The sequence below is a fragment of the Magallana gigas genome, chromosome 6 (assembly GCF_963853765.1).
Source record: "Magallana gigas chromosome 6, xbMagGiga1.1, whole genome shotgun sequence".
Lineage (NCBI taxonomy): Eukaryota > Metazoa > Mollusca > Bivalvia > Ostreida > Ostreidae > Magallana > Magallana gigas.
Window position 1 is genome coordinate 9010211 of NC_088858.1, and position 23804 is coordinate 9034014.

At 32.0% G+C, this 23804-nt stretch overlaps 3 protein-coding genes and 1 non-coding gene across 5 annotated transcripts; all 4 read left to right on the top strand.

Annotated features, from left to right (window-relative positions):
- The first annotated feature begins 841 nt into the window (after nt 1-841).
- LOC105334733 (calmodulin) lies at nt 842-3027 on the top strand. Of its 2 annotated transcripts, none has more exons than XM_011438286.4 (5): nt 842-969; nt 1952-1982; nt 2093-2236; nt 2374-2616; nt 2760-3027. In XM_011438286.4, exons 1-5 carry the CDS (start codon nt 967-969, stop codon nt 2786-2788), a joined length of 450 nt encoding a protein of 149 aa, XP_011436588.1. In that variant the 5' UTR covers nt 842-966; the 3' UTR covers nt 2789-3027. The 2 variants fall into 2 exon arrangements, with proteins under 2 accessions (XP_011436588.1, XP_019925477.2); XM_020069918.3 differs by lacking the exon at nt 842-969 and adding an exon at nt 1543-1575.
- A 3304-nt stretch (nt 3028-6331) lies between these two features.
- LOC105334732 (calmodulin) lies at nt 6332-8574 on the top strand. The gene is made up of 5 exons (XR_010715191.1): nt 6332-6436; nt 6642-6672; nt 7195-7338; nt 7419-7661; nt 8473-8574. It is a non-coding gene; the product is annotated as a calmodulin (transcript).
- Nucleotides 8575-9913: 1339 nt separating this feature from the next.
- On the top strand, nt 9914-12553 carry LOC105334745 (calmodulin). Its single transcript, XM_066089216.1, is given in 5 exon segments — nt 9914-10197; nt 11054-11179; nt 11256-11372; nt 11375-11467; nt 12272-12553. Coding segments are annotated over 4 exon segments (291 nt in total). The 5' UTR covers nt 9914-10197; nt 11054-11127; the 3' UTR covers nt 12301-12553.
- Nucleotides 12554-17991: 5438 nt separating this feature from the next.
- Nucleotides 17992-22092, top strand: LOC105334734 (calmodulin). Its single transcript, XM_011438287.4, has 5 exons — nt 17992-18117; nt 19149-19179; nt 19268-19411; nt 21410-21652; nt 21855-22092. Exons 1-5 carry the CDS (start codon nt 18115-18117, stop codon nt 21881-21883), a joined length of 450 nt encoding a protein of 149 aa, XP_011436589.2. The 5' UTR covers nt 17992-18114; the 3' UTR covers nt 21884-22092.
- Nucleotides 22093-23804: the final 1712 nt, after the last annotated feature.

Consider the following 23804-nt stretch of genomic DNA (forward strand, 5'->3'; position numbering starts at 1 on the left):
TTGTAAATAAAAAAAAAATAGTCAAGAAGTATCATATGAAAATCAAACAACATGACTTTATTTGTCAGGGTATGCCTTGAAATCAGAATTTAAATGAAAAAAAAATATAATCACCAACCAATCTTTAGCCCAAATATTTCTTATACATTTTCAATTACATAATTATATGCGATTGACTACAGTAAGTGTTGACATGAATGACTATTAATTGATTTAATTGTATGTATCGGTAATTAACACAAATCCAGTTTATAATATTGGCTCAGTAGGAGATCTATACTTCATTAAGATCATTGTGAGTGTATTAATGAATGCTATGTACTTCTCTTTCTCACTAAACGACTGTCTACATCCTATTAACAATCTGGGTCGAAACATGCCGAGGAGCCCGATATTTAATGAGTGTCGCACTGCGTCATATTGTCAAGGAATTCGTATTCTATAGCTACTGACTTCAATTCTTTCAGATGCAATGAACTTAATCTGATAATTGCCCTTTATCAGTTTCGCTTTTGAATCACAAAAAGGGATAAAAATAAACTCTCTGCTTTTTAAGAACTAAACAATCTGATATTTATTTTGTAAAAAAAAAAACCAAAAAAAAAAACAAAAACAATATCTATCCAACACGATGACAATGTGAATGTAAATTCAGGTATTTATTACATAATTGGCATATCTTCTTCCGGATTGTTTATTGCATCATAAAAATCCAACTTTTTCAGTCGTTGATTCTTTCTCATACAGTCGTGATAAATCGGAACGAAATACATCGACATAACAGGCCCTTTCCATGTTCTATTCATTCGAATCCATATCTAGATTAAACATTTGATTAAATCTAAAATCTGGGCCGCTTTGTTTGGCAAAGACTTGCAGTGACCCGTTTCACTGTTAAACCGATTCACCCACACCTAAGCTAGCCAGTCAACCGAACTGATCAGAACACACCAGACGACAACTACCATGGTAAGTGCAGCTCTATACCCTCTCTCTCACAAACAAATTGGTTTTTTTTTTTTCAAAATTAATTTTTTAATTCGTTTCATTAATAAAAATAGTGAAATATTGGATGCCACCATCCCTCCTTTCCAGAAGATTGAAAAATGTGTAAATAGTCATTTGCAGTATATCTGTTAATGTTAGTAGAATATTAAGGCAAATCTAACTAGGACAGAACGCTGATTTGGTTTTATTGTAGTGTTGTCTATGATATCATTTTTACTCTACCGTTGTTACTTCTCAGTAGAGTTATTTATCATTTTTTTTCATTTTTTTTAAACTAACTTTTAGATAACGAGACATAAGCTGTAGTTAGAACCTATATAATATCGTTACAATAGTTTTCATGCCTGTTTTGTATCGAAACAGATAAAGATGAATTTGAGGTGACTTGAGACAAACATTGATTAGATTGATTAAATTGTTAAGGGAAGTGATGAAGGATATATTAAATGGGCGGAAATGTATAATACATGGGAATGTAGGTGTACATGTATGTACAGTGGTGGGTACTGCTAAGGCGTGTAGTGACAGGATTAAATAATGCTTACAGATATGGACGGCTGTCTTAGTGTAAGTTTGTAAAATGTAAGTTTTAAAAAAAACGCATTCAATATTCAAAAATTCCATTATGATGTTCCATTTTGAGATTTTAAAAATGTTTTATTACCGTTTCTTCCCAAATCAATGGAGTTTCTTTCATTCATGTAATATTGCTTATCAACACCCGATTGCCGGATAGGTTACTATTGGTGTTCTAGTATCATTATCATCACACATTTTCAAGGCAAACACAATTGATTCGTTAATCTAAACACTCATATGACTTCGTGAAACATTAGGTTTATTGAGTGAAAACATGTATTTTTCTTAATGATTACATGTGAATTTCTATCAAATTTTCAAAGAAATAAAAAACATTGGATTAATAATTGTTTCTTTTTTTCAGGCCGATCAACTCACAGAAGAACAAATTGCTGGTAAGTAAGAAGGGAAAAATTGTCTTGTCGAAAGAACCATTAAAACTTCTAAAACATATGCTCGACTTTGAAATTCTTTAAACTGATATCATTTTCTCTGTATATTTCAGAATTTAAAGAGGCTTTCAGCCTTTTTGACAAGGATGGAGATGGCACCATCACAACTAAAGAACTGGGTACAGTTATGAGATCCCTAGGACAGAATCCTACAGAGGCAGAGCTTCAAGACATGATTAACGAAGTTGATGCTGATGGTAAGTGAAAAATATGAGTTTATGTTCTGTTCTTCACTTCCGCTGTCGACCACTTTCATGAATAAAAACGTAGAGCCATTAACCACCAATATTCAAAGATACATGTATTTTACTTATCTAAATATTTGCATTAACAGGAAACGGAACCATCGATTTCCCAGAATTCCTCACCATGATGGCTAAGAAAATGAAGGATTCCGATTCTGAAGAGGAACTTCGGGAAGCTTTCCGTGTGTTCGATAAAGACGGAAACGGTTTCATCAGCGCCGCTGAATTACGTCACGTGATGACAAATTTAGGAGAAAAACTTACCGATGAGGAGGTCGACGAAATGATCAGAGAGGCTGATTTAGACGGTGATGGACAAGTCAACTACGAAGGTAATGAAATTGCCATTCTCTTACGATTGTCATGTTGTGACACGATACCAAAAGTGATTTTGGTTCAAGAAATAGTTATATATTACTCACTAGCTGATGTTTCCTAGTTTAAATTTTAAATATGCGCCAATTTTACATTGTAGAATTTGTTCGAATGATGACCAGTAAGTAAATGGGATTGTTTCACCTAAACAGAGCAGTACATCGACTTCCACTCAAGGCCAGATCTTCTACATCAATGTGCTGAAAGTGAAATCAAACACAGAAATGAGATCGTTTTTATACCGTGTATACCTAGTGAGACATTATACATTCGTTTTGGAACATTGAATATTAATGATCTGACACATACATATATTTTATATGAACATTTTATTATTTATGTTGAATAAAACCTGTTGGAAAATATTTTATCAGAATTTGGTATCATGGATCAATGAAAAGGGAATTGTCGAAAAGAGAAATTATTTAGTTTCGATAAAGTTGAAATATTTTGTATAACAGTCCCTTTGTTACTATAGAAAACCTAGATAAAAGATCAAGTCTGGGGTAATTAATCCTAAAAAGCAGAAAGATCAATATTGTAAGATAAGATAAAAAGATTCAGCTTTATGCCATTATGTAACGTTCATAGGTTCTAGGAGATCGAAGAATGAGGTTTAAATCAATTTACCCAGAAAAGAATTTCTTCCGACCTAACGAAGTAAAGTGCATTTTTGTTTTAGGGGCAATAACATCGAGAACAAAGCATGCAAGATAAGATTTATGTTCTTGAAAATTCATCGTAGTTTAATAACTGAAATTAAACAAACCTACACTTGTTTAATTAACTTTAAACAAGTCTATGTATATCTTTATTATAAATGTGCACGACATTGGTCTTAGTCATCAATACTTTCTCTCTCTCTCTCTCTCTCTCTCTCTCTCTGTCTCTCTCTCTCTCTCTCTCTGTCTCTCTCTCTCTCTCTCTCTCTCTCTCTCTCTCTCTCTCTCTCTCTCTCTCTCTCTCTGGGATAGTCAGAAACTGGCCGCAATGCGACATATCACCATAGCAGTGTTTACTCATGGTTTAACGTCTCGGACAGAGGGGCCATAGTTAAGACCTCCTTCACGATTTAATGACGGATTATAGAAAATAATGGTTTTCTTATTATTCAAGCCCGTGAAAGTTTTATTTTATGACAGTTTTATCTTAACACAACTCAGGATACCCAATGCTCTCTGACAATGACTTTCAGAATTTTAAATTGCCATGAATAAAGGCTGCTTACTTGATTTGAGATAATCCTTCATTTTGGAAATTATGAGATACAAGAAATTAACTAATCAACATTGAATTAAGGTGGAACCTGTTGTTGTCAACAGTGTTGATTACAATGAATTCTGTTTCAATTTCTCTAATACGTTAAGCTTCACAGCTTATTAAGGCAATTAGGTACATGAATAAAATGTATAAACAATTCCCATGCATATTGTGTTAAAGACATACGTGTTTATAGGAGAACATGAACTGACAACAAGTAAAATACACTATGCATCATGATTGTCCCTTGATTTCATTCTATTAAACTGTTAAACATATTTAATTCAAGGTTACACCGCTCTTAATGATTTCCGTATTAAATACGAAAAATAAATAAATTGGAATAATTAAAACATTGAAAATTACTTCTTAAATGTTTAATGTTCATTAAACATCGAGGCAATTCTGCCTTCCAAATGTCAGATTATGTCATTCTAGACATCATTTTCTTAGCAGCAAAGAATTTGATTTTTTCAGATCAATGAAATCTTATAATGTACAACCAAACAAATAAACAAAACAATTGAATTTAAATGCCGCAATGCGACATGTCGCTAGAATGAGCATACGGAATGGTTAACATATTTTACAAAGACATCCTTTCGATTTTCAACTGAGAACGTAGTAAGGGTGGTTATCAATGAATCACAATGTGAATAATCTTAAGAAGTATAAAAATAACGGTCTACAAAACAACAATCACTTTACAGACATGTTATAAATAAAAATGTCAAGCATTACATGTAAAATAGGCATAAAAGGGTATAATAAGTTAGAAGGAACTGGAGCAAAATACCGTGTTTTACTATATTTTTAACATTGCCCCAGCCCAACCCTCTTTGAAGAACTCGATTTTAAGATTACCTAGCATTGTAAACCCACCATAGACCAGGGGAAAAGTGGCGTCTACCTTCCCAAAACGACTCCGCTGTCACTTATCTTTCTTATTCTTTCTCATTCAGTTCCTTAGTCTCAAACATGAGACATCTGTCATATTGTAAATTTTGAATCTATTGGGTAGATGTTGATAAAAAAAATTACAATATGACAACTAGTTAACATATCGTAAATTGTGTATTTACATCCACCTCAATTTACAATATGACAAAAAACTTAAAAACTTTGAAAGAATTTGAAGTGAGAACAGTGAATCTTTTTCCAGACACTACTTCCTGTTCATCCGCTTTACCAGATGAACATGCCGTTTGTTAAACTTAATACATGATTGACATCATTTACACTTATTACGTACAAATTTCATTTAAAGTCTCTGAGTCAATGTTTAGAAAATGTTTCAGTAAACTATTACCATATTTTATAAGAGACGATATACACCTTTTTTAAATATCTGGATAGGGCACAATAAATAATACATGATGTGGTAACTTACACTTATTTAATTGGTTAAAATGCTTTTCAATACCAGGGTTTAATTCTACTGGTAAGATTTAAATTAATGTTTGATTTAAAATCTTTACAATGGTTTTTTTTTAAGTAGAAAAATGAATACCACCTGCAAATGTCTGCAATTAATAATTTTTAGCATATATTTTGAAGCGTTTTCCTATTTCTATGTATGTAAACGTTATAGTTATTTTTTAAACTTAATTTTAACCTTACTTTGCATGGTTTTATACACTTAACTAAACGTCTTAGTGACTACTCTGATAAATAAGACAGTGTGAAAATCATTTAATACACATACAATAATTTTTTTTGTAACTGACCAGTCATTTTAACAGTACTACAGAAAAAAATAGACAGATAGGCCATTTAGAGAGAATTCAAAGCCGCCTTAACGGCAAAGAAGTTTTCAATGACCGTGTTATTTTATAGTTTCTCATACAATCCGCATCCGTCTTAAGCTTAAAGAATCACATAAACGCACCAGACGTCCAAAGAGAGGCTAAGAGAGAAGTCATTAGCCGCATGTCTTGCATGGGAACAAACACGTCTCAAATTTTTCTGAGCTGAACTGGCCAATGTCCTATTTTTATGAAATTAAAATAAAGCAACAACGTCCTAATGGTAGAATAAAAAGTGTTACTAATAAGAAAAATAGGTACAAGAGGCGTGGTAGCAGATACTGCAGACCAACCTACGAATTAAAGGTACATTGTATCCATGAGGAAATGTAGTCTTGCAGATATAAGATTAACGGTCGACTTCTGCAAGAAAAAAAGACTTAATGATGATGAAAGGTCGATGATGATGAAGACGATGGCGTCAATTGAGTTGTCAGTTTTCTTGCGACTTACTAAAGGACTAAAGGGTAAGCAATTGAACAAATCAACAGAAGATTTAAAACCTGTCTTGAATCCAATTCTTTCTGTTATGGTTTGATAAAAGCATACACAAAATGTAAACATTCACGTTGACAAACAGTGGAATCAAAAACTGTATTTACATTTCAATCCTTTTTTTTTCAAAGAAAACATATTCATTCACAACGTTAGTGTTCTATAAACAAACACGTCAACCTCGTACACTAGACAGAGGAAGGAAGCCTACGAAATGGTGAGTTAAGTGTCATTAGATACTTGTTACATCAAACGAACATATTTTTAAGAAAAGTCAATGAAAATCAAAGTGATCAACTTTTTCTTTTTTAATGAGATTCTTGAAATTACGATGAAGGTTGTCGTAACAACCCCAGATAATGCTTTTTATTGTTTGTTTTAATTTCCATAAAATATTATTAACGCGATTTGATATTTCACAGACAGAGCAGTTAACTGAGGAGCAAATAGCTGGTACGTTATTTTATGTGTTGCTATTTATGCTATCGTGTTGGTTTGGATTTTTTTTTCTCTCTCAAGGGGGTGGTGTATAACTCTTATCAAATATGACATAATAACTGTAAAGCTAATAGAAATACATACTGTTTTCACCTGTATGTTTTAGTAGTCAAATTGTGTTCATACTACTATTGACAAAACCGAATTCTGATCTAACCAATTTAAATTAAGTTGTATTCATTTCTTGGAAAGTATGCTCACGTCCCTTGAACATTAACAAAAGAATTCATTTCAGTATGGTACTCTGGCGATTGCGTAGTTTTTCAGCGCGAATTTACATATAATAATAAAAATATTATAAAACTGTATGCTTTTGGTCACAATGTATATTTTTGTCAGCCATCAACAAATATAATATGCGTATATAAAGCTTTTTTGGTTACAGTTTTCTATGTTAAAAACATATTACATCTTTATTCATACAGAGTACTGTATAGAAAATTTACATTACAAAGAAAGTTACAATTTGTTCTTTAGAATTCAAAGAGGCTTTCAGCCTTTTTGACAAGGATGGAGATGGAACCATCACAACCAAAGAACTGGGTACAGTTATGAGATCCCTAGGACAAAATCCTACAGAGGCAGAGCTTCAAGACATGATTAATGAAATCGATGCTGATGGTAAATTATTTCGAAATCGTTAACACAAAATAGATATACTCAAAAAAGTGTCATGAACAGCAATCTACTGTTTTCTAAAGGCAATGGAACCATCGATTTCCCAGAATTCATCACAATGATGGCTAAACAGACGAAAGAATGCGATTCGGAAGAGGAACTTCGGGAAGCTTTCCGAGTGTTCGATAAAGACGGAAACGGTTTTATCAGTGCCGCTGAATTACGCCACGTGATGACAAATTTAGGAGAAAAACTTACTGATGAGGAGGTGAACGAAATGATCAGAGAGGCAGATATAGACGGCGATGGACAAGTCAACTACGATGGTTTGTTGTTCAAATATATCCGATTGTTTCTGCAATCAGATGAAATTTAAAATTATCTTTTAACAAAGAAAATGGAGGTGGATAAGTGTAAAATGTCTATATTAAGAAGATGAGATACTGTAAAATAAAAATATCAACAAGGATGCTAATTTGTTTTAAAAACTCGATCAAAATATATTTAACAACACCGACTGTAACCCATAAATGTGTTAAATACTTGAAAATCTTCAAATAATCAAATAGTTTTTTTTAACTTTAATGTCTTTCATTTTATAGTGTGGGTCTGTGCTCCGTATCTTTATCATACATGTAGTTTAACTTAAGTCCAAACGAACAAAAACGTGGAGTGAGGACCCACTATGCATTCAAAATAACATTTTGTATCCCAACAATTGAACGTTTTAAAAAGAGTCCCTAAAGCGGCAAAAGTCGCATATAGAATTTAAATAATGAACTTTGTAGTGACTGAAATGGCGCAGTGGTTAGAGCACCAAACATATAGATAATCATAGAACCAGGCATTTTCGGTCGTGGGTTACATGCAATTGCATGTATCACATGAGGCAGTAACTTCTTTCTTATCGTTTGTTAAAATATTCAAACTGTATCTACTTATAAATTATGCTTTAGCAAACTTGTATTAAAAGTTATCAACTATTTTTAAATAGAAAAATTAGATTTGAATTTGTAATCTACGATTAAACTAATGGGCATTTGCGCCATCTTATTCCCCCATCTTCTTAAAAAGTTTATGATACACATTGGTGACGTTGTTTTCTAATATGCAACGATGTTTTATTTTTTTATTCAGAGTTCGTGCGAATGATGATGAATAAATGAGAAGGATGCAAATCTACCAAATGGAGAGATATTTTCTTTACGTATAGTTGGTGTACAAACTGATCGTATTAAAACTATTTATAATAAACTGAAAGTCGTTTTTACTTTATTTTTTAGTAATTTTAGATTTAAACTTATTTTGCAAGTTATGTTGCATATAGAGAATATTTCACTTCCATTTCTAATGTTGTCATTTTGAATTCACAATGTCATGTCATGTGAATTCTAAATGATTGAAGTATTGAATTTGTCAATTTTAACAATACAGATGTGATTAATAGTCAAGGCAAATTCCCCAAAACATGCAAGTCCTAATGGAGGGGGGGGGGGGGGCGTAGTACACGTATATCTTTGAAATTCAATTTTTCACTTGGTCTCAAACAAGTGGGGAGGGGGAAGTCCTTGATAATTAACTGTAATATAAGTAAATTTAAGATAAATCGTTGCTGCGACAAAAGGTTTTGGCGCCAATGCTACGTGCCTGCAAAAATTACAACTAGGATTTGGCCCGAATTAAAAAAAAACTTAGACCGCCCACTCCCAATACAAGTATATAATACATTACACAAAACATAAACAATGAAGTTGACAAAAAGTGGACTCAAAAAACTCTATTTAAATTTCAATCTTTTTTTCAAAAGTAAAATCGTTCATGAAGTTAGTCAGTTCTATAAATAAACATTATCTCATATACTAGAAAAGGGAAGGAAGCGTACGAAATGAGAGTTAAAATTCATCAAGACTGAAGTAGTCGTTATTTACATCAAACCAACGTATTTTTTAAAAAGTCAAAGAAATGGGAGTGATTATCTTCATTTTTTAATGAGATTATTTGAATTACAACGAATATTGCCTTACACAACACTGTCATTTGGTACTTTCTATTGTTTGTTTTAAGCTATGGATTTTTCTATAAAATATTGATAACGCGGTTTGAATTTTCACAGACAAAGTATCTTACAAAGCATCTTACGGACGAACAAATAGCTGATAGCTGGCAAATTCCCCAAAACATGAAAGTCCTAATGGATTGGGGGGGGGGGGGGGCGTAGTACACGTATATCTTTGAAATTCAATTTTTCACTTGGTCTCAAACAAGTGGGGAGGGGAAAGTCCTTGATAATTAACTTTTATATAGTTAGATTTAAGATAAATCGTTGCTGCGACAAAAGGTTTTGGCACCAATGCTACATGATTGCAAAAATTACAACTAGGATTTGGCCCGAATTAAAAAAAACTTAGACCGCCCACTCCCAATACAAGTATATAATACATTACACAAAATGTAAACAATGAAGTTGACAAAAAGTGGACTAAAAAAAACTCTATTTAAATTTCAATCTTTTTAATCATTCATGACGTTAGTCAGTTCTATAAATAAACATTATCTCATGTGCTAGACAAGGTAAGGAAGCGTACGAAATGATGAGTTAAAATTCATCAAGACTGAAGTAGTCGTTATTTTACATCAAACTAACGTATTTTTTTTAAAAAGTCAAAGACATGGGAGGGATTATCTACATTTTTAATGAGATTATTTGAATTACTACGAATATTGCCTTACACAACACTGTCATTTGGTATTTTCTATTGTTTGTTTTAAGCTATGGATTTTTCTATGAAATATTGATAACGCGGTTTGAATTTTCACAGACAAAGCATCTTACAAAGCATCTAACGGAAGAACAAATAGCTGGTACGTTAATCTTACGTGTTGTTATCCTGTTAATGTTCATCTGTTGGTTTGGGTTCTCAGGAAGTGAGTGTAGCTTGCAAATTACTGAAGAGCTCACTTCAAAATTCTTCTCCTGCATTTCTTTAGAACAACAAATAACAATATAATCAGTTAAAATTTATTTATTCGCATTTCAAAGGAAGTATATACATGCCCAAAACACAGCTTGTACTCAATCAAAGTACTGGAAGTACTGAAAATATTATCAACGCGATTTGAATTTTCACAGAGCAGCTGAGTAACAAATAGCTATGATTTATCTTATGTGTTGACATAACGATTATGTTATTTTGTTGGTTTGGGGTTTTCCTCTCAGGGAGGGGGTCTATAACTATTGTTGAATATGACATAAATACTAATAAGCTCACATGAATATACTAGTACTCTTTTCTCTTGCATTTGCATATTAGAAATCTAATTGTGTTTAGACAATTCCTGACAATCCCGATCTAGCCAATTCAAGTTAAGTTTTATTCATTTCATAGGGCGTTTGCTCACGTCCCTTTAACAAACCATAACACAGGGTTTTTTAGATATATCATTTCAGTACGAGGAATATGGTACGTACTCTGGAGATTGCACATAAAATATTGTCAGCGAAATTTTCATATAATGATAAAAATATCATGAAACTGTATGCTTTTAGTCACTACTGACTATTTTTTTTTCAGTTATCAACACATATTACTTGCGTACTTGAAGCTTTTTTGTTACAGATTCAAAAATTTCTGGGCTAAAAGCAATTAACACCTTTAGTCATGCAAAGTACTGTATATAAAATTTTACATTACAAAGACAGTTACAATTTGTTCTTTAGAATTCAAAGAGGTATTCAGTCTTTTTGACAAGGAGGGAGATGGAACCATAAAAACCAAAGAACTGAGTGCAGTGATGAAATCCCTAGGACTGAATCAAAACGTGATTGATAAAATCGACTCAGATGGTAAACTATTTTTAAAATCGTTTACACCAAATATCTTCATAAATTGTAATAAGCAGCGTTCTAATGTTTTCAAAAGGCAATGGAACTATTGATCTCCAAGAATTCCTCACGATGATGGATGAGAAAATGACGGAAATTCGGGGAGCTTTCTTTGTGTTCGATAGAGACGGAAACGGTTTCATCACCGCCGCTGAATACAGAATGCAGGTGATAAAATCACTGATTATGAGGTCGAAGAAATGATCAGAGAGGCAAATATAGACGGTGATGGACAAGTCAACTACGATGGTTTGTTAATTAAACCGAAGTGAATCCAATTCATTTATAACATCAATTTGTAACCTTTAAAAATGCTCATTGCTTGGAAAATATTTTTCTGCATTGGCCCTTCAAGTCCACATTGTATCGAGAGAAAAAAAAACATGCGCAAAGATGAGCATATTTTGAAATCCCCGCACATTGGTCATTTTTGTACCAAAAATGTTAGAGGATGTTGAGCCGTCTAATAAGTGTAAACTTATTGGACAGCTACATGTACCTTCTTTGAGGGTTGCAGGACAATAAGAGATTCACTGAACTCAATTTAACTAAAGATGGCGTCTCAAAAGTTTTAAAATACATGTACATGTATAATAAAATTGTGTATCCCATCAATTGAACGTCTTAGAAAATAAGGCAAGTCCCTTAATTCGCAGCCAAAGTCGCATACAGCATTTAAATAACGCACTATGTTGTGACTGAAATGGCACAGTAGTTTGAACAACAGACATATAGGTAATCAAATAAAAAATAGGCGTTTTAGGTTGTGGGTTTGATACAACCAAAACTTGAGGCATTATTTTATTTTCTAATCGCTTGGTAAAATATTCAAAACTTAATTCAGTTAGAAATGATGCTTTTGCAAACTTGAATTATAAATCTATCAAATATATTTAAATAGAAAATATAACATTTGAAATTGTGATATCGATGAAACCAATTGGCATTTGTGCCATCTTACTTCCCCATCTTCTTGAAAAGTTTATGGTACAAATTGGGAACATTTTCTGTAATATACTAGTAAAACGATTGATGTTTTAATTTTTTTTTCAGAATTCGTGAAAATGATGATGACGGAATGAGAAGGATGTCAATCTACCAATGAAGAGATCTAACTTCTATTGTATAGTTGATTTGCAAACTGGTAGTATTAGAAGGATTTATTTGATATTTTTCTAGTAATTTTAGATTTAAAGTTATGTTGAATATACGTAATATTTCACTTCCATTTCTAATGTTGTCATGTTGAATTCACAATGTCATGTAATATGAATTTCAAATGATTGATGAACTGAATTTGTCATTTTTAATAATAAAGATGTGATCAATAGTCAATAGCTCTAAATGTTTTTCTTTCTCGTTTGTCAATTTGGTCCTCTACATTATCTTTCAAAATTATTGTGTTTTTCATGGCCATATAATCACCAAAACATAGGTAATTACAGATTACAAAGCTCACCAAGACGAGGTATCACTTTATGAGGTATCACCTTTATGAGACCATTTTTATCATATTATATGAAAATCATAGTTAATGATCTTGGCTATTCATGGATACTGTTTTGACACAATATCGTGTATCATATGTTAAAAAATTGTAAAAAAAAAATCATATGTTCATTTCATACGAAATTATAATATACAATGTTTATCGATACAATGATAAAAATTATGATATTGCATCCTATGTACTTAAAATATATAATACTGTAATAAATAATGATGCAATATGATATTTTCTCGCATTATCACCAGAGATATGTTTGTCCAGTGTGAGACAGCAGTGTGAGATTTCTCTGTCTTACTCTGTGTATTACTACGCCGCTGTAAAATGTAAACAAACATCGTATGCTGCAAGAAAATGACAAATGATGTAATTTGCTAATCTATACGTCATTATTTTGATTAGTTGACTACAATTCAATCATATTTTCATGGAAAATATTGTCGTATGCTCTCTTCTTCACTTGCACTATTTGTAAAGCGCGGCAGGATAAACCGAAATTACACTTTAAACGCCAAGAGAAAGTTGTCAAAGATCGTTTTTTATGTAAAATAATGCGAGAAAAATAATCATTCATTACATACTGAAGTGGGATAGTGAAATTCCACCTCGGGGTCAAGATTCACGGTCTAGGACGAGGCTTTCCTCGGGGTCAAGATTCACGGTCTAGGACTCGGCAAAGCCTCGTCCTAGACCGTGAATCTTGTCCCCTCAGTGGAATTTCACTATCCCACATTCGTGATAATGAATGATTCTATTAGTAACATATGATATGACATTGTATCCTGTTATTTATTATTGTATTTGATCACATATATATATAGATCACATAATACATTAATACATCCCAATATTGTAACATTTAAAACTATATTGTATAACATAGTATGATATTGTATGATATATAGAGGATATCTATATTGTGTGATTTTATATTTGCTTTATCCAACGAGTTGAAATGGTGTATATATTCGCGAGGCTTGCCGAGCGAATATAACCATTTCAACGAGTTGGATAAAGCAAATATAAAATCACACAATCATAGATGTTCTATTTATCTCATACAATTTGATTTATATTATGAAGCTTTTGAGACAGTCCCTTGTGTGACCCGAATTGTTTTGTTTTTTTTTTCAAAGATTAAAAACGATGATGCAACGTTGTGTTATGCGGCTATTGTGACCTTGCGCAATACAATTTAGTACGTCATTCCTGAGATAAATCTAACCGTTTAAATGTAAAGTTTCACTGAAATAAACCTTAAAATAATTTTTTAGCTCTAAATAATTTTTCTTGGAGCTTATTCACTTGATTAAATGGAAATTCCGAAGAGAAGACTTGAGTAATCAAGTTTGTTGACATAACGTTACACGAAGTTGCGAATGCTCGTTAGTTTGAATTGACTCGAACGAGGAACAGTTGTTGATGTTCTATAAAACAGACACTAGCCTTATGATTCGAAATTAAAGTGAATAAAGATGCTTACTGGTGGTGGAATAAACTTCTTATGAAACATTATTTCGGTAAGTTCTTGTATATAAACACAACCAGAGCGCTCTGTTTTCGTCGCGTCGTCAGGATGAACTCCTTGATAGTTAACGTAGTTTGCAGTTTTATAAAAATCACAAAGCAAATTGAAAGTTGGAAGGGGGCTAAACTCATCAAAAATCTGTGGTTACGGTTGTGTATAACTTTCAAAATTGTGGTTACGGTTATGTATAAGCCCCCCCCCCCCCCGCCTTAATTCACAATACACCCCCCCCCATTTCCGACGCCTATGCGACGCAGTTATGTGTTTTCCTTCATATTTGTAATTTAAATCTTTGACAAAATCCCTTTTATATCAATTTTTGTAGTAAATATAGTTATGTTGAAAGTACTCGATCTTTGTAAAAACATATAGGTCACTGAAGCGTTGAAGCGAGGGGCTGTGTCAAAAATAGTTCGGACCGGAAGTATTTGATATAGCATCACCCGTTTGATATAGCAAAGGTTTATCACACGGGTAATATACACCACACGTATGAGATAAAAAATCATATTTGATAAATTATATGATATTATATCATAAAATATCGTTTAATAAATTATATTATATCATATCATATGATACAATATTATGTGATATAGTAATAAATTATATAATACAATATCATATTATACAATATTGCATCGTATGATACAATATTGTATATTACAATATCATATAATACAATTTCATGAGGTAAAATAATATATCATATATACCTTTATTAAATTATACAACATCGTATCATATGAAACGATATAATATTTAATACAATATTGTATCATATAATACAATAGTATATACTATCATATCATATGAAACAATATTATGTGATAAAAATATATAATACAATATTATATCATAAAATATTGTATTATAATAGACAATTCTATACATTACAATATCATGATACAATATCATATCATAATATACAAAGAAAGTTATTCAATATCAAATTGGATCATATAACTATTTACCTTACTTATATAAAAAATTGTATCATATAAAAAAAGTGTATCATATCATAAAATACTATCGTGTATCATAATATACAATACATTATCATAGGAATCATGTTATATCATTTAACAACAAACGCATCTATCTATCTAGCAGGTTTGAGTGAGGTAGGAAACTTTTTTTAGCATCCTTAATTTTGGAGATCAGGCTCAGCATCTAAAGCTACATCTGTGATTCATTTATATTATAGTTTAATCAACTATGCAAGCTATTTTGTACAAAACATGTGACCTGTTCCAAAAAACTAAACCTCCTCCAGCTTCCGAACCCTTTAGTTCAGATTCAGCATTCATGCCTGTCAGGTGCATCAGTATCATAAGACGCACCATCCATTAGAGTTTGGTGAAGTTAGGACCACTAATATAAGTTATATAACATATTTAAGCAATAAACATACATTTAATATAATGTCTCATTTAAAAGTAAAACAACTAGGAATCACATCTAAAAAAAAAATTGAGATATAGCATGAAATAAGCTAATTTAAGGCCTAAACTGGGGTTCATTTTTTCTTAACTTCTATGAAATGTAAGCTAAATATGCCAAAATATATCCATAGAAATATCAAAATATTGTTTAAATATGTTTTTAAAACATCATGAATATATCGTAGTACACCAACTATCTAAAAGTTTGGTCTGCGCTGAAAATTGGGAAGCTAAAGTAACAGTACTCTAGAACTAGTGAGTCATGAAAATTGATCATTTCTTTTTTATTTCAAATTTTATCTTGATAATTTGAAGAAATCAAACAAATATTTATAGTTTGAACTATTATTTAGTTATGATATTAATACTGTATGAAGTTCAACACTCCTTAAAGGGGCATGGTCACGATTTTGGTCAAAAATTATTTTTCCGGTTTTTATTTTTACAATGCTTCAGAAAGGCATTTTTAATAGGCAACCGAAATTTGAGTGTCATTTGTTGAGTTATAAGCGAGTTACAGAGCCGTTTACATTTTGAACGTTGAAGTAAAAATTCCAGTTTTAAACCTAAAATGAATGTGTTAAACGTTAGGAACTGCTTATATATGCTTAAAATAAAAATAAAAAGATAGATAAATAAGCTGGAAAAAGGTTTTTTACTGGTATATTGAACCTATGTAAACAAAAACAGGGCACAAGCTATGTTTACATGACAAAGAATTGCGAGCTCTGTATCTTGCTTATAACTCTACGACTGACACTCAAACTTTGGTTGATCGTTAGAAATGATTTTCTTAAGCATTGTAAATAATAAAAACATAAAAATAGAATTTGAACAAAATCGTGACCATGCCCCTTTAAATGCGTAAAAATAAAGACTATCACTATTGTCGATCATTGCATTACATAAAAAAGATTTTATTTCCATATATGGAAGATAAAACGACTATTTGGAAGGCTGTCTTTAGTCCTTGCAAGTTCGTTCTCTCAATGTCTGCACAAAATAAATACAGAAAGGGGAATAACTCGCAAATAATTATCACATCAAAAACTTCGAGCGCATATATATATATATATATATATATATATATATATATATATATATATATATATATATATATATATATATACACACACACAACACGCACAAAGAAATTCACCTTTTTCTGGTCGCTCACTACCGGGTCGTTTGAAATACAGGTGGAATACAGTAAAACGACAATTTGACGATACACATTGCATAGATATATACATAAAACACGTGTACAACTACAACCACAACATACATCTTAACCCCATTGAGCCATAGTACGTTATTTGAATCCATATGCGACTTCGCCACGAATTTACGGACTTGTTATATTTTTATAAAACGTTCAATTTTTGGAACACAAAACGATGTCTTTAATACATTGTGGGCCATCACGGCAATCGGTTTTGTCGGCCATCACTCCACGTTTTTGTTGATTGAAATCGGTTCGTTTTCCATTGGGCCTTAGTTAAACTATGACAAAAATATGGAGCACAGACCCACTCTATAAAATAAAAGACATCGAAGTGCTAAAAAATGACACGATGTGAAGGATTTAACACCCCTACGCCAGTTTAAATCAAAATAGTCCAAGTATATGTACATTTTTAAAGGATACAAATAGAGGATATGTTAAATATACATTGTTTTGAGCGATTTTTGAAAATAATTTTCGGATTTGTTATGCTTTTTAATAATATATAATCCGTCTAATATGTGCATTTTACACGCCTTATCCCCCATCTTTGAGGATCGAAATTCTGTGCAGCGGTTTATGAGAAGTTGCGCTTACAAACTATTCATTTCTATATTCAATATATCGCCAAAAAAAGTTCAAGAGGGTTAAAATTACCAGAAAATAATAAAATTGGTATTCCCTGGTAATATGCACATCTAAACATCGTGTCCTAACAGCACACCAAGTTTACCGAAATTCTTTGCAGCAGTTTAGGAGGAGTTACGCTAACAAAAATACAAAACAAAACCAACAAAAAAGGACCGACTGACTGACAGGTCAAAACCTAAATCAGTTGCGTTGGGTATGTAAAAAAAACTTTACATGAACTTATAATATACTCTTCTGTCCAAAATAATATGGTCTCAAATTCATTTGCAAACATTATTTTCCACTAATCGAGAATGCTTCAATCGGATATGAAAATTTAATAACAAAAGACATAAAAGAAATGTTTTATTGACTAAGCAATTGTTGTTTCGCAAGAACAAAGGAGTTAATTTTGCGCTAAAACAGATTTTCATATAATTCGAGGACTATTTTTTTCTGGCGAAGGTAGAATATTAAAAGTATTGATTTGTCCCCCGAACCATTTAAACCCAACCAGAATATCCTACATTTATAGCTGTACAGTGGACTTAAAGCCGCAAAATGGTAAGGTCCTTAATATCAATGAACACTTTATATTTACAAATAAAAGATGTTAATGTAAATACACCCACGTGTATGCTACTATCGCTTGAAGAAAAGTTTGTTATGTCAATTTCATATTTTAATTTAACAGTACAGGAGATGTTAAATGTATTCGAAAAGGCTTCCCATTTTTTTCGTCCGTTAAATTGCCCAACTACCGTAATTCACTAGACAATTAACTCTGCACAGGCAGGGGTTTGTATATGTCTGCAATGGCAACCAAGTGCAGTCAAAAGAACACGCGTTTATCTTTATTGTTTGCATTATGAAGTGTCAACTGCATGATAAACCGGGGGTTGTATTTTTAATCAAATACTGTACGAACCATTTAATAACTCGAATCTATTCTATATAATTACTTTAGTTTTTTTATTGACCGCATAACATCATTTTCTCGTTCAATATACTTTTTGAAATGCCGGTGATCTGAGAAGCTGTTGAATATTTCATATTTTGCAATCCATTTTCGTTTACTTAAAAGTTACATATATCTTGCTTTCTCGATTCTTTAATGGGAGTGACCTCATAAAGCAGTAATTGTAGTTAAATAGACAATCTGTCTGCTCTTTTCTTCGAGCTGAAACATGTAGATGGATATTTTCCTAGATGAAAATGACACCAAGAGAAATATGTTTATGATTAGAAATCCAAAGCCATCGCTTATAATAGTCTGTAAGCCTAATAAATCAACACAGTAGCTACCTGAAAATTCCAACATGCCCTGCGCCTTCTTTTTAAGAATAAATTGCATAAATATAATGTGACGGTCAGACCCAAAATATTAGAGGCAAGCTTGGTATAAGCATGATGAAATGCAGAAAGTAGAGTTTTCTTGAGAAAAAAACCTTAAATACATGAGTAATAACTCAGACTTAAGTGCGCGATTTTACAGAATTTTTTTTTTCGAGAAATCGGAGCCCGAGATGATTGAAAAATTTCGCTCGAATGAAATTTTATCAATATGATTCATATTTTTACCTGTCTTTTTACAGGCAGAGCAACTAACAGAAGAACAGATAGCAGGTAAATAATGTAAAGTACACACGACACTTCTTATCTCTTTATAACTTTTCATTGCACAATTTCTATACATTAAGTCATTTTACATCAGAATTCAAAGAGGCATTCAGCCTTTTTGACAAGGATGGAGATGGAACCATCACAACCAAAGAACTGGGTACAGTTATGAGATCCCTAGGACAAAATCCTACAGAGGCAGAGCTTCAAGACATGATTAACGAAGTTGATGCTGATGGTAAGTGACACATACTGGACGAATTGTTGGGACGTCGCTGTGGATAAAAAGACATCCATGGTTTTTTCTGCACTTACAAACATGTACATATACATGTATTAACCGGTACTGTAGTCTCGGTGAGATTCGAAATGGCTATGGTATTTCAAATTATAACCAATCAGTGAATTTTCTGGCACTCAGTCCATTTTCGCTCACCAACCTCATAAAGCTTGAAATGTTTGTTTCTGTAAACAGAGCTTCCTTATTACTTAAGGAAACTCAAAACTTCGTTAAAGAAATACAAAAATATGGCAGCTTAAACAAATACTAATAAGTACAATCATGTATAATAGTAATAATAATAGTTTACGCATTTTGTTCCTCGACAAGCTACCGAAGTATGGGACAGATTTCTAGAGTACTGTTTCAAAGATTTGCTGAAGGTCTTATTGTCCATAAAGCCAATAAGAATTTGGCATAGATGAAAAATACATGGTAGGAAAGTAAAGTGTTTTTCAGATAAAAATACATGTCTTATTCGTTCTGGTTAAAAAGTAGTTCCTCAATCGTTTACCTATTGAGATTTGTAGAAATTATGACTCAACATGTATAGAATTTCTTTTTTAAAAAGTCTTTGTACACGCACTTTGTTTACACAACGACAAAATTTTTAAACGTTGAATATCACTTTACCAAGTTTAATGACCAAGTGTACAGAGCGATTTAACTTTCTGATTTTATCAGTTATCTTTCCTGCCTTGTACCAAGCTAAGATTAAAAAATGTCCGTGCTTTTCTGCAATTAATACTTGTGACAGAAGAAAAAGAAAACTTATATTGAATTTTTAAAAGCTAAATCGAAAATTGTGCACGCACTATGGTACATATTTCTTTTTGTGTATTTGGATTTAACCTAATACATTGTTGTTGGGACTTATCGTCAAGTGTCAGTTACTTTGAAGTTTTTTTTTTCTTTAAATCTAGTGTATAAACAGAAAAGGAGCTATGTGAACGCATGACTTTTATCTAGCCAAGGGAAGAATTGGTTGTTATCAGAGAAAGACAACTTCATATGCAATCCTTTAATCCTTTAGTACATAGGACAGATAGCTGCAAAATTAGCAGACTGAATAACCACTAAAGAACGAAAAAGTCTAGGAATATCAAAAATTAGTACAGAGGATATGAGGTTCATTAAAGAGTATGACAGTAAAAACTACGGGACTATATGTTTCTTTTTGATAAAGTTGCTTCAATTAATAACCCTGATTTGAACTTAAGTTATTGTAACACTAAGTAGCATAGCTTGATAAAAAGGGTTTGGGCACATTCTAATAAATCAAATGACACATTATTCTCTTTTAACATGCTCTTTAATTTAAAATTATTAAAGAATATATTGAAAATACTTCTTTCCGATGCATTCTGGCTAGTCTTGCAATACGGTTACGGTATAACATCAGCAACGTGTATCTTTGTAACAACACGTTGGTTATTATATCTATAGGGGTTGGAAACATTGTGCTAGCTTTAATGGGGTCCCCGTAATGATATATAGTATATTTTCCACTATTTAAACCCCCATCCAAAAAGTCCCCCTCACACCTTTCAGACCCACCCACTTTCACCCCCGCCTTACTTGGTTTTGATTATAAACAATTTCTGGAAGGTCAATTAAGCAATGTTAATTATCTTTTATCTACCTACGTACGTATACTGCTTGCGTAAATAGTAATAAAATCTCCGTGTAATTTAATCACCAAGAAGAGTATTATATACGCCAGAAGCTCAAATTTCATTTGCTGTTGGTTTAACTTTCAGAATAAGAGTAACTACGATTAATATTCTATTGTTTAAGTTTTGACCGAGGCCATCTCTCTTTTGTCTTCATTTCTTTTGCTTCTTGGGAACTTGAAGTTTCCATGTCATTTTTATATGTTAAACTTACTGATAAACACTTAACTTACTACAATTAAGTATATATATATAGTATTCATTAGTTTTGTAACTCTAATAGGAAATGGAACCATAGATTTTCCCGAATTTCTTACAATGATGGCAAAGAAAATGAAGGACACTGATTCCGAAGAGGAGATGAGAGAAGCCTTCCGGGTGTTCGATAAAGATGGAAACGGTTTTATTAGTTCAGCAGAACTTCGTCACGTGATGACAAGTTTGGGCGAGAGATTATCAGAGGAAGAAGTGAATGAAATGATCAGGGAAGCCGATATTGATGGAGACGGTACCGTGAATTACGAAGGTACTTTATACGTCATTTTATTCCTAACCTCTCGGGGTTTTACGCAAAGATTCATTTATATTCCTTTGCTTGTCAGAAAGAACCGAAACATTTTGATTGCATATTCTTTCGCAATAAAAATTTCAAATTTATTTTCATTGTTTTTTGCATTTTGACACAAAAGGGGGGAACAGTTTTGTACGATCTTTGATTTCCATTTCAGAATTTGTCAAAATGATGACCAACAAGTAGAATGCGAAGATGCAATGTCGTAAAGAGCAGTTCAGATGTTATCATATTATTTTACGCAAAACAATTTATTATTGCATTCTTTTTAAAGATGTGACATATGTCATATAATAATGCATGATAAGATTAATGTGTTATTTAGACTTTTTTAGCGTTTATGAACATTTGTGATAATAAACACGTGTCTTGAACATGAAGACATTGCAATAGAATTGTTTGTTTTTCTTGTAATTGGATTTTATTTCTTTGGGAAGATAACTCTGTTGTTCTTATCACATAAAAGCCTAGTTTAAAGGATAGGGGTTGATCTCAATCACTTTGGTTTAATAAAAGATCAGATATTTACAATTAAAACATCAATTAATTAAAACCAGTGTAATACTTGTAGTACATTTTCTCATGAGAATAACTTAGCCTATTGAGATCTATTGAACAATTCAGATAATAAGCTACTAAGGAAAAGGTATCTGAGATATGATAAAAGACATATTAAAGTAATATAGGCTGACCGACCAAGCAAAGTTATTCCAACCATAGACACATGAAGAACGAACAAAACCGGGAATACAAAAAAAACCTCAGAAGAACTAGACAAAGAGAGATAAAACAACTTCGCTATGTACAGTAAAAGCAAAAGACAGAACAATATCTCACCACGTAGAACGAAGATGGCCGACTTTGAATTTTTAGTTATTATAATTTCTTATATATTCCTGTACAGTAAATGTTCTTGCTTTTCATAAAACTTCGCATGTACACTAGAATTTGTGTATTTTACACATGGCATGAAAATAACGAGTTTTTCTATTGTGTTTTTAAGCCCAAAAAAAATTCCCTATTTCGGCCTCCTTTTTAAAACGAAGTTTATGGATGTTCGAACAATATCCATTCTTTTAAAATGCGAACATTTTGGCTGTTTTTCCACTACTAAGAAAACAAACCTTATACATTTTCGGTTGTATTCATATCTCAATAAATAATGTCATAAATGCATGCCTTGTAACCCATGGGTGTGAAGGGACGACGGAACGTACTTATGGTATAAACTGAAAGTTTGAGATATATTATCGAGGTAAGACAGATGAAATGCAAAATTTATTATTCAAAAAGTGTATTGACTTTTTTCGAGGATTTGATACCTTTAATATTGTTAGCATAAAAGCTTTCACATTTTCGTCAATAAATAAACAAAGAATATTGATTATTTATCAAACATTAAACAAGTTTTTCAGTTACAATGTACATAATAAATTGAATTTCCCATGTGCACAGTGAATTTAATTATGAAAAAAACACCGAGTTTTGAATATGAGATTTGTTTGTGAAATGAGATTTAAATAATTTGCATGTTAAACGTTTTGTTCATAGTGCGATGTTGCTTTGGCCCCTCTCCCCAGCTAACCACCAGAAATATTATATTTCTATCATTCCCCCAACTAAGTGTCTTAATTTTCCATAATTCGATTTTTGGAAAAAATAAATTTTACGAAACGAAGTCTTGTTTTCCCTTAATTCGACGTTTAGGGGAATACAAGTATAAAGTTGCTAGAAACATGGGGGGAAAACATCAAAACTTAGATGTCATATACAATAATAAAAACATTTTCTGTTTAAATGCTTTGGTTTTTACTATCCGATTGATCGAAGGTGTTCAAATGTTTGCAATCTCAAAAGCAGAAAGTTCTAAAATACTAATTTATTGATTTCTCCAGAATGAATAATAGAAAGTATCTTTCATTTTCCCCAAAGGTCATGGAGCAAAAATTCAATGAAGGAACGATTTGCTATCAGTTATATAATGTCCAGAAGAAATTCTTGATTACGTGTCAAAATTAACGGAATATTCCCAGTACAAATGAATACAGGGCTTAAATAATTGAATAACATGTCCGCTGCTTACGTTGGAAATATTGAGTTTATCTCA

What these genes read in the sequence shown, in the direction of transcription:
- LOC105334733 (XM_020069918.3), top strand. Translation starts at nt 1,546, where the DNA reads ATGCTTACAGATATGGACGGCTGTCTTAGT. An exon ending in TAACGAAGTTGATGCTGATG is followed by an intron (nt 2,237 to 2,373) that starts GTAAGTGAAAAA and finishes TTGCATTAACAG; the next exon opens with GAAACGGAACCATCGATTTC. An exon ending in TGGACAAGTCAACTACGAAG is followed by an intron (nt 2,617 to 2,759) that starts GTAATGAAATTG and finishes TTTACATTGTAG; the next exon opens with AATTTGTTCGAATGATGACC.
- LOC105334734 (XM_011438287.4), top strand. An exon ending in AACAGAAGAACAGATAGCAG is followed by an intron (nt 19,180 to 19,267) that starts GTAAATAATGTA and finishes ATTTTACATCAG; the next exon opens with AATTCAAAGAGGCATTCAGC. An exon ending in TAACGAAGTTGATGCTGATG is followed by an intron (nt 19,412 to 21,409) that starts GTAAGTGACACA and finishes TAACTCTAATAG; the next exon opens with GAAATGGAACCATAGATTTT.